This window comes from Pristiophorus japonicus, chromosome 15 (genome assembly GCF_044704955.1).
Source record: "Pristiophorus japonicus isolate sPriJap1 chromosome 15, sPriJap1.hap1, whole genome shotgun sequence".
In the NCBI taxonomy this organism is placed as follows: Eukaryota; Metazoa; Chordata; class Chondrichthyes; family Pristiophoridae; genus Pristiophorus; species Pristiophorus japonicus.
In genome coordinates this window covers 67,798,870-67,814,696 of record NC_091991.1, presented here as the reverse complement: position 1 = coordinate 67,814,696, position 15,827 = coordinate 67,798,870, and the positions used below count along the sequence as shown (strand labels likewise).

Below are 15,827 nucleotides of genomic sequence, written 5' to 3'. Positions count from 1 at the left end.
CCTCAGAATGAATTAATCATCATTGCGAATTTCCGCTAATTGAGCTTGTTTGCGGACCTTTGAGGAGGCTCCTAAAGTTAAGCTGATTTTTTTTTAGGTGCAAGGACACACGTTTTAAAAGCTTTCAAATTTGGTTTTAACTTACAATGGGCTCAATTTTCCCCAAGCTTTTTTTTGGCGTACTTGAAGAGTAATGTTCTAAGTTTCCCTGTTGGATTTCTAACCTGTGCTTTAGTTTTGGGAGTGGAGCCACGGTAACCAGGGACACAATGCGAGCTGAGGCTGCGAAGTGAAACATACAGCCAGCTCGCAACACATTAAAACACATTGCATCAACTTAAAAACACGTTAAAACATATTGCATCAACTTAAAGACACATTAAAATATATTGCAACTTATCGCCTGATGCCGATGCCAATTCCCGCCCCATCCCAGGCCGAAGGGTCTCCCAGTCTGCTTCCCTGGCCCGCCCCAAGCCCCTTGCCGGTGCCGGCCCCGCTCCCCTGCCCGACCCTAGCCCCGAGTGCCTTGCCGGTCTGCTTCCCTAGCCCACCCAGAGTGCCTTGCCGGTGCCGGTCCCACCCCTAGGCCGAAGGGCTTGCCGGGTCTGCTTTCCCAGCTCACCCCAAGCCCCTTGCCAGTGCCAGTCCAGCTCCAGCTTGCCCACCCCGCCCTCCAGCCCCGAGTGCTTTGCCGGTCCCGCTCCCTTCCCCCCAGCTCCGAGATCCTTGCCAATCCCGCCCCTAGTCCAGGCCGAATGGCCTCCCGGACTGCTCCCCTGCCCCTATCTCAGGCCGAGTGGCCTCCCGGTCTGCTCCCTCACCTCTATCCCAGGCTGAATGATCTCCTCCCTCCCGGTCCCCGCACCTAAATACACCCGAAAGGCTTCCCCCCACTCCGTCCTCTCTCTCCCCCCCCACCCACCCCCCCCTTTCTCTCTCCCCTCTCTCTTACCTTTCCTGCTGCTGCTGTCCATGCATCTGCTGCACATAGCTGCGCCGATTTCCTTACCTGTGCCAATTTCTTTAACTCTTCAGAAGGTTTTTCTGCAGCGGCCACATACGCTGGCCTAAGAAGAACTGGAGCAACTCTCAGCTAGCCAAACTTGCCTAAACTTGGCGCGGGTGGCAAGTTACGCCCCCTTTGGCTGAAAAATAAACTTAGCTAAAAAAAATCGTAACTAACTGAGTTGCACTGATGCAAATTGATTGGGGAAAGTGTGTTTTTTTAACTCAGGCCAAAAAAAGCAGCCTGCTCAAAAAAAACAGCGCAAATCACGAGGGAAAATTGAGCCCTAAGAAACGGACAACTGTACACCAATTTAACTAGTAAATGGTTCTATATAGTTTTTTAAAAGTCATTTTCAGTTATTTAAAATCAGGCTACTCACAGGCGGAGGACTAGATACTCTAATTAAAAAGGCTGATTTTTGTGATAAACCCATATTCAGCTGTATTTATAAAACTGTACCAGGTTACCACACTTAAGTATATCAAAGAATATTTTTAATGCAAAATATGTAATTGTTTTAAAATGACATTCTAAAACGCTGCCCTATTGCGTTAGTTGTGAAAGATTTTACGTTCGGCGATATGCTAATGAGTTTGAGCTGAAACTTAAGCCAAAAAACGTAAAACTAGCGCAATTTTGAGCACAACTTGCGGCCAGATTGTCAATCAAACTCAAAGTGGAAACTTTAGACCACAATATTTAAAACTGACACAATTTATCATTAAGAAATTTTCAAATTGGAAGAATAAACTATTATTTAGTAACATAAATCTTAGAGAGTGACAAATCTTTTTTAAAAAAGGTGACGTGTGACTAAGCAACACAAATCTCTACCAATTACTGTGGAAAAAATTGAGCCAAAGGCTGTTATCACAGCATCATTTTACACCTGCATTTCCATCTCACCTTAGTCAGTTCATGCCATCTTGTTTTGGCTTTATTAGCTAGGCAGGCATGGGCCTGCTCACAGGCTAGGAAAGTACTGTAAACATCATGTCTTGGGCTGCAAATAAATCAAAGTCATTCCACTAAAGACATGCTTGAATGTTTCTCAGTCACTTACATCCGCCCCCCCGCCCCCCACACCCACAATTTGGCCCAAAATACTTTTCCCCCTATTACTTCGAGTTATTAAATAATATTACTGACAAACTGATACAGATGGATCGTCCAGACTATAATAGTAGCAAATCCTTGCAAATCCAAATTAAACAAAAAAAAACCTTGGGTTCCCTGATGGTTCAGCTGGTAAATTCCCTGCCCACTATGGAACTAAGCATGACAGAACTGCAATAGCGTTATTGATCTCTAATCTGTGCTGAGTTGGCTGATCACAGAGAGTGTGACAGTAATGATGCTGTAATTGATCTCAGCATTCCCTGAGCTAGGAAGGAGAAAATAAACATGATCCAGAGTACCTGATTCTGATCAGTAGTCAGTGACTCCTGCTGGAGTGCATTTGTATAGATGTTAAGTAAGCACAGGATCGGGCTTGGCATTAATACTCCTGCACAGCTGAATCGCCTGCCTACACATAGTCTCAGCTTACACATGACGATTGGTCATTTGGCTGGCGTACCAGAGGGTGACTGGCACTCGTGGAATCATGCTCAGCATGAGTCATTTCTTTCATGAAATAAAAACATTTGATGAGGTACATTTTTGTTAGGAGAGGGAGAGAATAGCCTGAATGTTAGATAAGTGTACAAAAAAACAGACAGACCATGCAGGGCACCAGGACAGGCACATTGCAGAAATCAACAGCATTATTGAAATGATAGAGAGGGTAAAAGTGCAACCGTAGACATAAAAATAAATGAAATCAGCTAAGATAATGAACTGCAACTACAATGCATGTATAGCTGAATTTTCATGCTATGAGTTACATTGCATTTGTACCAATGTGAGACCAGTTGAGCCCACCAACAGTCAGCACAGCTGCCCCAGAACTTCATGGGTCAGCTCATTTGTATATGCATTGGAGGAGTTACTGGCATAAATCCAGTGGAAAATGGGAGTACAGGTTGAACCTCCCTTATCCGGCACCCTTGGGACCTGGCCTGTCCCGAACGAGGGATTTTGCCGGATGAGGGGAGGTCACGTGTTTGGGTGGACTGCGCCTTTAAGTGCTGTTGCTGGGGTAAGTGTGCGTGCGCGACAATTAGCTGGACCGATTGTTAAGTCAGTTAGTCAACCAATCAGTGTGCAGGGGGGCTCGAAGAGCCATCTAGCCTCGAAGAGTCGGCAGGCTCAGAACAGTCGGCGGTGTCCCGAAGAGCCGGTGGGCCCAGGAGAGTCGGCAGGCCCCGAAGAGCCAGCGGACCGTGGGCCCCGGAAGAGTCGGTGGGCCCCGACGGGCCTCAGAAGAGTCAGCAGGTCCCGGCAGGCCCCGAAGAGCGGCGGGCCTCGAAGAGTCGGCAGGCCCCGAAGTGTTGACGGGCCCCAGAAGATTCGGCAGGCCCAGAATAGCCAGCGGGCCCCGAAGAGTTGGCTGGCTCCGGCGGGCCCAGAAAAGTCGGCAGGCCGAGAAGTGTCTGCCCGACCCCCGCGGAGGAAGCGCTGTGGGGAGGAGCGGCCGGCCCGAGGACTGTGGCTGCAGGAGTTCCAGCAGGGCGACGAGGAGGAGGCAGCTGATTGAGGAGAAAGATTATATTGGTGAGCAAGTTTTTGACGGTCACATTCTGCGCATGCACCACCCAGCGGCCGGGAATGGTCCTGGACAAGGGGTAGTGCTGGATAAGGAAGTCCCGGATAAGAGAGGTTCAACCTGTAATGTACTGGGCTGGTTAGAAATTCGAGTGTAGCCTTTAAAATGCGGGCTCTGGCTGCAGATTGCAGCAACCGCCTGAGGAAGGAGCAGGTAAAACAAAAACATGTTGCCTGTTAGCTAGCTTGACTGGATGTCTCGAGTGTTTTTATGCTACTTGTTGACTCTAATGATTGGTGTCTTATGGTTTTAGACATCGGACAATCAAGTTCACAACAGGTTGCCTCTCAAGACTGTTTATTAACAGTACTGCAAAGTACAGAAAGGGTACCTTCACCTTATTCTGGGCAATAATCAAGGGAATAATGGAGGCATGTGAAAAAGGAACGGCAGTAGTTATGGGGGATTTTAACCTACATATCGATTGGTCACATCAAATCACAGGGGATAGCCTGGAGGAGGAATTCATAGAATGCATACGGGATTGTTTCTTAGAACAGTATGTAACAGAGCCTACAAGGGAGCAAGCCATTTTGGATCTGGTCCTGTGTAACGAGACAGGAAAAATAAACGATCTTCTCGTAAAAGATCCTCTCGGAATGAGTGATCACAATAGGTTGAATTTGTAATACAGATTGAGGATGAGGAAGTTGTGTCAGAAATGAGCGTACTGTGCTTAAACAAAGGGGACTACAGTGGGATGAGGGCAGAGTTGGCTAAAGTAGACTGGAAACAAGGACTAAACAGTGGCACAATTGAGGAACAGTGGAGGACTTTTAAGGAGCTCTTTCATAATGCGCAACAAAAATATATTCCAGTGAAAAAGAAGGGCGGCAAGAGAAGAGATAACCAGCCGTGGATAACCAAGGAAATAAAGGAAAGTATCAAATCAAAGACCAATGCGTATAAGGTGGCCAAGGTTAGTGGGAAACTAGAGGATTGGGAAGATTTTAAGCAACAGCAAAAAATGACTAAAAAAGCAATAAAGAAAGGGAAGATAGATTACGAAGGTAAACTTGCGCAAAACATAAAAACAGATAGTAAAAGCTTTTACAGATATATAAAACGGAAAAGAGTGACTAAAGTAAATATTGGTCCCTTAGAAGATGAAAAGGGGGATTTAGTAATGGGAAATGTGGAAATGGCTGAGACCTTAAACAATTATTTTGCTTCCGTCTTCACAGTGGAAGACACAAAAACCATGCCAAAAATTGCTGGTCATAGGAATGTGGGAAGGGAGGACCTTGAGATGATCACTATCACTAGGGAGGTAGTGCTGGACAGACTAATGGGACTGAAGGTAGACAAGTCCCCTGGTCCTGATGAAATGCATCCCAGGGTATTAAAAGAGATGGCGGAAGTTATAGCAGATGCATTTGTTATAATCTACCAAAATTCTCTGGACCCTGGGGAGGTACCAGCGGATTGGAGAGCAGCTAATGTAACGCCTCTGTTTTAAAAAGGGGGCAGGCAAAAGGCAGGTAACTATAGGCCGGTTAGTTTAACATCTGTAGTGGGGAAAATGCTTGAAACTATCATTAAGGAAGAAATAGCGGGACATCTGGATAGGAATAGTGCAATCAAGCAGATGCAGCATGGATCCATGAAAGGGAAATCATGTTTAACTAACTTACTGGAATTCTTTGAGGATATAACAAGCATGGTGGATAGAGGTGTACCGATGGATGTGGTGTATTTAGATTTCCAAAAGGCATTCGATAAGGTGCCACACAAAAGGTTACTGCAGAAGATAAAGGTACGCGGAGTCAGAGGAAATGTATTAGCATGGATAGAGAATTGGCTGGCGAACAGAAAGCAGAGAGTCGGGATAAATGGGTCCTTTTCCGGTTGGAAATCAGTGGTTAGTGGTGTGCCACAGGGATCAGTACTGGGACCACAACTGTTTACAATATACATAGATGACCTAGAAGAGGGGACAGAGTGTAGTGTAACAAAATTTGCAGATGACACAAAGGTTAGTGGGAAAGCGGGTTGTGTAGAGGACTCAGAGAGGCTGCAAGGAGATTTGGATAGGTTAAGCGAATGGGCTAAGGTTTGGCAGGTGGAATACAATGTCGGAAAGTGTGAGGTCATCCACCTTGGGGAAAAAAAACAGTAAAAGGGAATATTATTTGAAGGGGGAGAAATTACAACATGCTGCGGTGCAGAGGGACCTGGGAGTCCTTGTGCATGAATCCCAAAAGGTTAGTTTGCAGGTGCAGCAGGTAATCAGGAAGGCGAATGGAATGTTGGCCTTCATTGCGAAAGGGATGGAGTACAAAAGCAGGGAGGTGTTGCTGCAACTGTATAAGGTATTGGTAAGGCCGCACCTGGAGTACTGCGTGCAGTTTTGGTCACCTTACTTAAGGAAGGATATACTAGCTTTGGAAGGGGTACAGAGACGATTCACTAGGCTGATTCGAGAAATGAGGGGTTACCTTATGATGATAGATTGAGTAGACTGGGTCTTTACTCCTTGGAGTTCAGAAGGATGAGGGGTGATCTTATAGAAACATTTAAAATCATGAAAGGGATAGACAAGATAGAGGCAGAGAGGTTGTTTCCATTGGTGGGGGAGACTAGAACTAGGGGGCACAGCCTCAAAATACAGAGGAGCCAATTTAAAACCGAGTTGAGAAAGAATTTCTTCTCCCAGAGGGTTGTGAATCTGTGGAATTCTCTGCCCAAGGAAGCAGTTGAGGCTGGCTCATTGAATGTTTTCAAGTCAAAGATAGATAGATTTTTAAGCAATAAGGAAATTAAGGGTTACGGGGAGAGGGCGGCTAAGTGGAGCTGAGTCCACGACCAGATCAGCCATGATCTTATTGAATGGCGGAGCAGGCTCGAGGGGCTAGATGGCCTACTCCTGTTCCTAATTCTTATGTTCTTATGAACAGATGTAGAGTAGTTTCCGTGCATGTTATCTTCTCAAGTTTGTTCTGCTATACAGAGATTGTGCACGCCTTATATAGATAACTTGTTTACAAGAATCTAGCAGTTGTCCTACCACAATAATGACCCTGGGATGTCTCTGCTTTGACCCTCTATTGCCAAATATTGTTACTAATTACTCTTTGTTCAGCAAGCCCACCAATGCCTTTTCCCTTTTTTGCGTACAATAGCTTTAAAGTGTTTTTAAAAATATACATTGAGACATGACATAATGACCTTTGTTATTAGCTGATACACACTCTGATATTATATCATTTGACCAGGCTGACCTTGGAGATTTCTGACACTCAATCTTCTTAACTTGGTAGAAACACAAAATAATTTTCCTATCATAAGCAAAAAAAGTATGGTAGCAATAAGCATATTAGTCAATTCAGCAGAATCGTGCCAACCTACAGGCTTTTTCAATAATGCCTAGCACAGGAGCAGTTAGCAGAGGCAGCTACGTAAGGCACAATGGTATGGCATAGAGGCAGAGATGATGATGCCATAATTTTACAGAGATGAAGCTACAAATCCTCCTTGATGAAACTGAGCTCAGGAGAGACAGACTGCTGGGTGTCAGTGGAAAGAAATGATACACACATGCCACGTGGAAGGAAGTAGCACCCAACTCTCTCACCCCCAGGACTGCAGACCAATGCTCCAAGAAGTTCAATGACCTGACCAGTGGAGGAAAGACAACACACTAGCCACACACTCCTTTTTTTCTTGAGTTCTCTGTGTATCAGCACACGCTTTACCCTTTAAATGTAACAGTTATATAAAAAGTGCTTCACAATGCACTCTGGCAATAACTCAGGATCTTACAGAATCATACTTTGCATTCACAAGCCCAAGACCCCCCTCTTTCATTTTACAAGGATAATACTACCACACCCCAACTGTCCCATGCCATCTGGCACACACACTTCGCCTTCACCAAATCTATTCACTCTTGTTGCAAAAAAAAAATGGCACACAGTATCCACAAGAGGAAAGCCACTGGAGGGGGCAGCCCAAACCTCAAAGACTTCACCCCTATGAGAAGCAAGGCATGAGGCTCACAGAGAATCACTGTGCTCTGGCTGTGGGAGATGGTCAGTTCGGGGGCACAGTGCTGGCACTGGGTTAGTGACTACGTACCCACAAAGATGGTGCAGCATCTCTTTGAAGTACCACACCACCATAAGCTTCTCTGTCTTCTTAATCTCAAGAGAATAATTCTCAACGATTCTGTGTTCATATCTTCCTTTTCTGCAGATCTAGCAGGACAAGGAAGGAATAATGAGGAAAAGGAAGGGAGACAGAACTACTTTCTTGTAATTATGAGGATGAGAAAGGAATGGATGACAGACTCAAGCCCACCCATGAATTCCGCCAATCATCTCCTGCCACAAAATGCCTCAGCTACAATCAATAACTTGCATTTATATAGCACCTTTAATGTCTCAACACACTTCACAGAGGCATAATAAGGAAAATAAATCATGAAGGTTAGAGTCTTTTTTGTATGGCAAAGTTGTGCAGGGCACAGGAGAATGCAACTGTACGACACACAAGCTGGAACATACTGCAAAGCCCCTCCTGACCCATCAAGCCTGCAAAAGCACCTCCTCAAAACATTATTGGTCTTCTTGATGATCACTCTGGTAGAGGCATGTGCCTTGTTGTAATGCTCTTTTGCTGCTGATCGGGAGAAGGCGGCAGGCCTCCACACACAATTCATCAGTTGCCATGATTTTCATCCTTAAAGAGATCAGGGAGGGCAGACTTTCAAGGATGAATACATTGTGACAACAATCAGCATATCTTACACTGATGTGCTAGATTCTTTGCATTTTGTCACACATAATGATGTGATGTACAGTCAGGGAGTGGAAACTCTTCCTGTTGAGGAGCTCACTGAGCAGTATGGGTGCCATGTATTGCACTGCTCTTGGGAAAATAAGGCAATCCTTTAAAACTTGATCTCTGCATCTCATTGTTGCCTTGTTTTGATGTCAAACTAGATGAATTGCTCAATTATCCTCTAATGTGTCAGTCAACTGAAGACTGCGTGTCCATGCTGCAGCCTGCTGATATTACAAGGATCCTCTATGGACTGCTGAAATGACTTGTTCCATAAAAAAATTAACATGGTTGCCACTTTCACAATTACAGACAGAGCAGTATTGGCAGATGACCATGGCCACATGTCTTCATCTAGTGGGTTGCAGAGCTCCCCCGTTACCTCATTGGTGAAGCTCACTCTTCTAATATATGACTCTTTTTTAATTGGTTCCGGGATGTGAGCATCGCTGGCAAGGCCAGCATTTATTGCCCATCCCTAATTGCCCTCGAGAAGGTGGTGGTGAGCCACCTTCTTGAACCACTGCAATCCTATGGTGAACGTACTCCCACAGTGCAGTTAAGGAGGGAGTTCCAGGATTCTGACCCAGTGACGATGAAGGAATAGTGATATATTTCCAAGTCAGGATGGTGTGTAACTTGCAGGGGAACTTGCAAGTGATGGTGCTCCCATGCGCCTGCTGCCCTTGTCCTTCTAGGTGGTAGAGGTTGTGGGTTTGGGAGGTGTTGCCAAAGAAGCTGTGGCGAGTTGCTGCAGTGCATCTTATACATGGTACACACTACAGCCACGGTGTGCTGGTGGTGGAGGGAATGAATGTTGAAGGTGGTGGATGGGGTGACAATCAAGTGCGCTGCTTTGTCCTGGATGGTATCGAGTTTCTTCAGTGTTGTTAGAGCTGTACTCATCCAGATAAGTGAAGAGTATTCCATTACACTCCTGACTTGTGCCTTGTAGATGGTGGAAAGGCACTGTGGAGTCAAGGGGTGAGACACTTGCCGCAGAATACCCAGCCTCTGACCTGCTCATGTAGCTACAGTATTTACGTGGCTGGTCCAGTTAAGTTCCTGGTCAATATTGACCCCAAGGATGTTGATGGTGGGGATTCGGTGATGGTAATGCTGTTGAATATCAAGCGGCCGTGCTTAGACTCTCGTTTGTTGCAGATGGTGATTGCCTGGCAATTGTGTGGCGCGAATGTAACTTTCCATTTATCAGCCCAAGCTGAATGTTGTACAGGTCTTTCTACATGTGGGCATGGACCGCTTCATTTTCTGAGGAGCTGAGAATGGAACTGAACACTGTGCAATCATCAGCGGCCATCCCCACTTCTGACCTTATGATGGGGGGAAGGTCATTGATGAAGCAGCTGAAGATGGTTGGGCCTAGGACACTGCCCCAGGAACTCCTGCAGCGATGTCCTGGGGCTGATATGATCAACCTCTAACAACCACAACTATCTTCCTTTGTGCTAGCTATGACTCCAGCTAGTGGAGAGTTTTCCCCCTGATTCCCATTGACTTCAATTTTATGAAGGCTCCTTGATGCCACACTCAGTCAAATGCTGCCTTGATGACAAGGGCAGTCACTCTCACCTAACTTCTGGAATTCAGCACTTTTGTCCATGTTTGGACCTAGGCTGTAATGACGTCTGGAGCTCAATGCTCCTGGAGGAATCGAAACTGAGCATCAGTGAGTAGGTTATAGATGGTTAAGTGCAGCTTCATAGCACTGTCGACGACACCTTCCATCACTCTGCTAATGATTGAGAGTAGACTGATGGGGTGGTAATTGGTTGGATTGGATTTGTCCTGCTTTTTATGGACAGGACATACCTGGGCAGTTTTCCACATTGTCGGATAGATGCCAGTGCTGTAGCTATTCTGGAACAGCTTGGCTAGAGGCGCGGCTAGCTCTGGAACATGAGTCTTCAGCACGACATCCGGGATGTTGTTGAGGCCCATAGCCTTTGCTGTATCCAGTGTGCTCAGCCGCTTCCTGGTATCATGTGGACTGAATGGAATTGGTTGAAGACTGGCTTCTGTGATGGTGAGGACCTCAGGAGGAGGCCGCTATGGATCATCCACTCGGCACTTCTGGCTGAAGATAGTTGCAAATGCTTCAGCCTCGTCTTTTGCACTCACATGCTGGGCTCCACCATCATTGAGGATGGGGATATTCATGGTGCTTTCTCCTCCCATTAGTTGTTTAATTGTCCACCACCATTCATGACTGGATGTGGCAGGACTGCAGAGCTTTGATTTGATCCATTGATGGTGGGATCACTTAGCTCTATTTATAGCATGCTGCTTCTGCTGCTTAGCATGCATGTAGTCCTGTGTTGCATCTTCCCCAGGTTGGTACCTCATTTTTAGATACGCCTGATGCTGCTTCTGGCATGCTCATCTGCAGTCCTCATTGAACCAGGGTTGGTCCCCTGGCTTGATGGCAATAGTAGAATGAGGGATATGCCAGACCATGAGGTTACAGATTGTGGTGGAATACAATTCTGCTGCTGCTGATGGCCCACAGCGCCACATGGATGCCTAGTTTTGAGCTGCTAGACCTGTTCTGAATCTATCCCATTTAGCACGGTGATAGTGCCACACAACATGATGGTCTTCAGTGTGAAGACGGGACTTTGTCTCCACATGACCGTGCTGTAACCACTGCTACCAATCCTGTCATTGACAGATGCAAACGTGACAGGTAGATTGATGAGGATGAAGTCAAATAGGTTTTTCCCTTGTATTGGTTCTCTCACCACCTATCGCAGTCCCAGTTGGCAGCTACATCCTTCAGGACTCAGCCAGCAGTGTTGCTACCAAGCCATTCTTGGTGATTGACATTGAATTCTCCTACCCAGAGTACATTCTGTGCCCTTGCTCCCCTCAGTTCTTCTTCCAAGTGGTGATCAACATGGAGGAGTATTGATTCATCAGTTGAGGGCAGGTTCCTTGCCCATGCTTGACCTGAAGCCATGTGAATTCATGGGGTCTGGAGTCAATGTTGAGGACTCCTAGGGCAACTCCCTCCTGACTGTATATCACTGTGCCACCACCTCTGGTGTCTTACCGGCAGGCCAGACCCAAGGATGGTGATGGAGGAGTCTGGGATATTGGCTGAAAGGTACGATTCTTTGAGTATGACTATGTCATGCTGTTGCTTGACTAGTCTTTCGGACAGCTCTCCAAATTTTGGCACAATTCCCCAGATGTTAGTGAGGAGGACTACAGGGTCGACTGCAATGGGTCTGCCATTGTCGTGTCGGAAGCCAGTGCCGAGGTTGATGCTGGGTGGTCCGTCCGGTTTTATTCTTTATTGTTTTTCGCAGCAGTTTGTTACACTGAATAGCTTGGTAGGCCATTTCAGAGGGCAGTTAAGAGTCACCCACATTGCTGTGGGTCTGGAGTCACATGTAGGCCAAACCAGGTAAAAATGGCAGATTTCCTTCCCTAAAAGACATTAGCGAGCCAGATGGGTTTTTACGACAATCCAGTAGTTTCATGGTCACTATTTTTATTCCAGATTTAGTTAATTAACTAAATCTAAATTCCACAGCTGCCGTGGTGGGATTTGAACTCACGTCTTCAATTAATCCAGGCCTTTGGATTACTAGTCCCCTAACTTAACCACTATGTTCCAGTTTCCTTTGTAAGGTACGCATAGAACTTATATTACCTGTATATTATTTGGGGAAGGGGTAATATCTGATGTGGTGTATCCTCCTTAAATGTTGCATCACTTTCCTTTCCTCCATCCTCTGCTGTTTCTCCTCCATTATAATGGCGTACAATGGTAAGCCCATAGGAAATGCCGCATTTGATCCTGAGATGCCAGCACTGTGGGTGGAGCTTAGGTCAAATTTCACAGTAGTCTCAGATTACCAGATGCAGTGAGAAGCAAGTCCAAGGTGGTGTAGGTAGAATGGAGAAGAAAAAAAATATTGTTCCTGTTATGTCTGTAATGTACTTATGAATGACTCCACGAGTCTGTGTTGTACTCAAACTGTCGTGACCTTGATCCTTTATTCGTAACTCCAGAGTGAGGCAGCTGCATGGTGGCTATCCTTTTATACTGCCCCTGCCACCAGGGCAGGAAAACCCGGTCCCCACCAGTTGCACCCTCTAGTGGTGCCAGCATAGTATATGCACAGTGTAAACCTTATTGATAGTGCATCAGGTAAACAAGTCTCCATCTTATGCAACTGTACAGTGACTACATAGAGAGTATAGTTAAAGTCTGTATATATAACATCACTCTCCCCCAAGTCCTTTGTGCCAATTACCTTTGCACTATGTGCTCTGGCTTAGCTCTCCCCAGACTTAAGTGCCAATAGCCCTTGCACCTTGGCTGTGCTTTGGCTTGGCTCTCTCCCTGTTAACCCCTAAGTCCTTTTGTCACAACGTTTGGTAGTGGTTACCAGTTTGGATGGTTCGATGATGCAGTGGAGGTTCCAGTGGGTTCTGGGTGTGATCCACGTGTGTGTCCATAGCTACATACATCCATTTAACCCCCCCCCCACCCCACCACCGCCCACAGCAAGATCATGCAGCTGGCCCGTTATATTAACATACAGGATCAGACACAGTGCAAGTACAAAGAAAGGAAGAAAAAAAAAAAGTGTGTGTCGTGACACCTTGGTTCAGTGACTTACATTTGTTACATTTTACGTCGTGCGCCAGGATTGGGTAGATTGCATTCATGGTTCAGTCATAGTCAGTACTGAGGTAGCAGTACAGGTATGCGAGGATGCTGGTTCCAGAGCAACGGATGGAGTCTTAGTCGTCTGATGGTGGCGCTGCGCCCCCTGCTAGCGGGGTGGGCTTGGTTCGCTCACCTTGCCAGGACTCAGGGCCTTTGCTGTTGCCTAGTGGTGGGCAGAGCCACAGATGTGTGTGGCCTCCCTGTCCTCCTTTGAGGGCTGAAGAATCTTCTGCCTGTTCTCTAACGGTGTTGGGAACCTGGCTGTTCCAGGTTCCGTTTGGGGAATTCGTTGGTTCTGACCTTTCGCTCCCGGAAATGGCAGAGGTAGCGACTGGACTGGGGGCTGCGCCGTCTCCACCTGGGTGGTGGGAAACGGTGGCCGACTGCACATATTGGACCTCGTGGAATTGCCGTGGCCATCTTTTATTTCAGCCACGCTGCACCTCGCTGCAGCAGGGACGCATTTTGCCTCTGTCCTCGAGGTCGACTGCCTTGATCTTTCTCTCCCGCGATTCTGCCACAAAAGCTGGAAGAGTGCCTGTGAATTCGATCTTCTTCCCCAGGAGTCCTGTCACTGGAGCAGGAAGGTACCTTTAGCTTGTTCCGGTGGGAACATTGCCACGTAGTCATGATGGACGGTTTGTGCCTCAGGTGCTGCGCTGGTCTGTTCTCTAGTACCTGGTTCAAGCAAAGGTGAGATTTTGCTCTGCCTCTGAGCAGGGGGCATCGATTGCTGGAGTGAAGAGGTCTTCTCATTTCCACTGGATCTTCCCCATCCACGTTCTTCCGAGTAGCGTTGGACCATCACCTGCAACAATCCACAGAGGTAACTTGTGCATCATGCCATTATGGATTACACTTACATCCGCACTACCAAGGACTGGGACCAGCTCCTTGGTGTAGGTGCGCAACTTTTCCTGTACTGGAACCAGCTCAGGTCATTTTTCATTCCATAGCCTCTCGAAGGCATCCTGGCTCATCACTGACTGGCTCGCTCCCGTGTCCACTTCCATGAAGACTGGATCGCCGTTTATCTCGACTTCCATCTGCTTGAGGCTGAGCTGCCTCTCTGGCCAAATCATCACACTCCCCGCTGGATTCAAAATCATCTACCGACTCCTCTGCTAGACGGTGAGTCATATTTCTTTTACACATACGCTGGAGGTGGCCCTTCATGTTATAAGCTTTGCATACGTACTCGGCAAACCGACACTGGTGAGCCCTATGGTTTCCTCCGCAATGCCAGCATGGTGCTACTCGGCAGACTCTGAGTTCTGGAACCCTGAGGTCTGTGCTCTTTGCCCTGGCAGAGCCACGTTCTACAGTCTTGCCTGTGAAAGGCACCATTCTGTGTACAGTACTTGCTGGGTTTGAGTTCACAGGATGAATAATTTGCTTGGTGCTGCAGGTCGAGGTCATGAACGCCTGACTGATGTTGATGGCCTTCTGCAGGTTGACTGTGGTGTCGGCAGATAATAGCTTGTGAAGGAGGCCCTCGTGATCAATTCCTATAACGAAGATGTCTCGCAATGCTTCGTTGAGGTGCGTGCCAAAATCAAATGGTATCGCAAGTCTCGAGGTCGGCAGCATATTTTGCAATCTCCTGGCCCTCAGGTCTGCGGTGAGTGTAGAATCTGTGCCTGGCCGTGAGGATGCTCGCTTTTGGTTTTAGTTGGTCGCGAATTAGTTCAGTCAGCTCATCGTATGTCTTATCCTTGGCCTTCGTGGGTGCCAGCAAGTCCCTGATGAGGCAGTAAACCTCGGGCCCACCAACTGGTCAGCAGTATAGCCTTGCGCTTCTCTGCCGATGCGTCCGTCGTCCCTGCCAGGTCGTTTGCCATGAACTATAGCGCGAGCCTTTCCGTGAAGGCATCCCAATCATCACCCTCTGCGAAGTATTTTAGTGTGCCAAAGATAGCCATAATCGTGTGAAAGTCTGTATTCTCTTTGCCAGTTGTTATGTCTGTAATGCACTTATGAATGACTCCACGAGGCAATGTGTTGTACTCAAACTGTAGTGACCGTGGTCCTTTATTTGTAACTCCAGAGTGAGGCAGCTGTATGGTGGCTACCTTTTTATACAGTCCCTGCCACCAGCGCAGGAAACTCCGGTCTCCACCAGTTGCACCCTCTCAGTGGTGCCAGCATAGTATATACACAGTGTAAACCTTATTGACAGTACATCAGGTAAACAAGTCTCCATCTTATGCAACTATACAGTGACTACACAGAGAGTATTTCTACAGTCTGCATATATAACAGTTCCTTAAAGTTATTCCTAGCTGCAGTAATTGCTCCAAACTCCTCAGGCTCAAAAACTGCTCACTTCAGCCTCCCTCAGTCTATCCTGGCAACCGCTGCACTGTATGATTTTCATCATAAGCACACTGCGAGCATTAAAACAGGAACTTTGGGACTGCAGCACTGCTGACCCTCATTTTAATATATTGTAATGAGCTCACTCAGGACTCCACAGGCAGATCAAAGGAAGGGACAAAAAAGTAAGGAAATTTGGGGGCAGGTGGAAAAAATTATGGGGTAGAGCACCAGTGGAAAACAGCTTTCATCCCATTTTGCTGACCAAAAAGGCAATGCCCAGAGTCTATGCTGAAAGTACACAA

At 46.8% G+C, this 15,827-nt stretch overlaps 1 protein-coding gene across 2 annotated transcripts in view; it reads right to left on the bottom strand.

Annotated features, from left to right (window-relative positions):
- Positions 1 to 15,827, bottom strand: part of efcab6 (EF-hand calcium binding domain 6) — a 190,580-nt gene that overhangs the window by 62,321 nt on the left and 112,432 nt on the right. For both annotated transcript variants that reach the window (XM_070900566.1, XM_070900567.1), the window contains one exon: positions 1,919 to 2,015. In XM_070900566.1, the coding sequence (XP_070756667.1) occupies positions 1,919 to 2,015 (97 nt within the window). The remainder of the gene's footprint in view (positions 1 to 1,918; positions 2,016 to 15,827) is intronic.